The sequence below is a fragment of the Phaethon lepturus genome, unplaced genomic scaffold (genome assembly GCF_000687285.1).
Source record: "Phaethon lepturus isolate BGI_N335 unplaced genomic scaffold, ASM68728v1 scaffold23927, whole genome shotgun sequence".
In the NCBI taxonomy this organism is placed as follows: domain Eukaryota; kingdom Metazoa; phylum Chordata; class Aves; order Phaethontiformes; family Phaethontidae; genus Phaethon; species Phaethon lepturus.
This window is the reverse complement of record NW_010554361.1, coordinates 1-1,643: the sequence shown is the minus strand read 5'-3', so window position 1 is coordinate 1,643 and position 1,643 is coordinate 1. Positions and strand designations below refer to the sequence as shown.

The 1,643-nt window shown below is 36.5% G+C and overlaps 1 protein-coding gene across 1 annotated transcript in view; it reads right to left on the bottom strand.

Moving 5' to 3' along the window:
- The window catches only part of LOC104624467 (transcriptional regulator ATRX-like), a gene marked incomplete at its 5' end in the record, with an annotated part of 4,417 nt that extends 3,480 nt beyond the window's left edge, over nucleotides 1-937 (bottom strand). The window contains one exon of the mRNA XM_010291837.1: nucleotides 788-937. Coding sequence (XP_010290139.1) covers nucleotides 788-937 — 150 coding nt within the window. The remainder of the gene's footprint in view (nucleotides 1-787) is intronic.
- Between the last annotated feature and the right edge of the window lie 706 nt (nucleotides 938-1,643).

Sequence of the window (1,643 nt, the reverse complement as noted above, 5' to 3'; positions counted from 1 at the left end):
CAGGAATGTAAAACTCATCTCCCGTATGGATTTCTCATAGGGAAATTTCAGTGCTTAGTGTATTATATCTTCCTATTTCTTCACCCTCACAAAACCTTCTCCCAATACTCCGTTTCATTTGTCATTTCTTCACTCGAGATGGTCAGTGGCGATTTATACATCCACTTTTTGTACTTTCAGATTACTGATCAGATCTGAATACCAAACTTTGCCTTTCCAGGAATTTTCTGCTATTAGACTCCAGTTACACCAAGTTATCATATTCCTTTTACAGTCAAAAAATCCCAGTCCTGGAGCCAATTTACAATTTTCTTCATTCTACCACCTGCTTAAATATCAAATAAACAAGACGCAGGGAATAACAGGAAAAAAAGCAGGCTTTTAGGCCCTTTATGGCAGATGCTTCTATGTTTGTGGGATCGTGGCAAAAAATTCTGAAATCAAGTGTATACCTTTAACGGAGCTAGAAATTTCCCTCAAATGGCAAAAGAGAGGTATTACACAGGACACCAGTTGAGTTTTATTATGAAATGGAAAAAAATATGCACATGAAAGGAAAAAGTAACTTTTACATGAAAATAATGAAGAAAACATGCACAAAAGGCCAGCATCAAAAGAGCAAACAAGACACGGTATCTCCATTTTTCGTATCTCAAAATTTGCTTTACATATCCATTTTTTGGCTTCTAAGAAAATTAATTTCCCCAAAACAAACTGAAAAGGTAAGCGGTACTTAAATCTGGAAAGGCTATTTTCATATATGTAAAGCTAATACAGACAACTTTACCTTCTTTTCTGCTTCATATTCTGCCCACGCTGCCTTCCTTTCTTCTTCAGTGAGTTCCTCTTCCTCCTTATGGTCCAGGAGTGAATCATGTTCGTGATATCCAACTATATATTCCTTATTGATCTGAAGCAATTCTGCCAGAATTGTATCCTGTTCAAATGAAGAGACGATAAAATGAGAAGCCACTCATAGCTCTACTGTATACACCCTTTCTGCCTAACTTACTGCTTTGACCCAATTTCACAGACAGCAGCTCAGAGCACTTCACAGCAAAACAAAATTAAAAAATAATTTAAAAGTACGACTTTCCTCCGAGGGAGGGTAATGGATTAACAATCTGTTACAGAGATGACAGTCCAATCGCTTATAGGAATGCACTCAGATTCCACAACAATAAAAGCAGTTTAAGAACCTAAAAAGAATGGAATGTGCTCAATGATTTTTCCTTTGCTTAGGCTGGATACCTGAGAGGACCTATCAATAATCTGCATCTATAATATATAAAAGGCACCTCTACTGGATTTAGAACACTAAGTAGTACTTTGGTCCATCAGCTGTCCATCAGCATTCAACCGAAAAAGCTGCTTTCTTCAAACAGTTCAGATACTTGTCGAGATAAATAGTCCTCCACCCATCTGGACTTAGAAAGGTCAGATCACTGCTATGAACTGGACTTGACCAGCAGGTTGCAATTTAGACCTCTATATTCCACAATACCGCTAATGCTTAATTGCTTTTAAGGTTAACCGAAATATTTACAATGCCTTTTATAACAGCAAACTATGGTGAAGGCTTTGTTCATATGCATACTAACATTTTACATACATATATCTGCATTTTCATATATATATATATA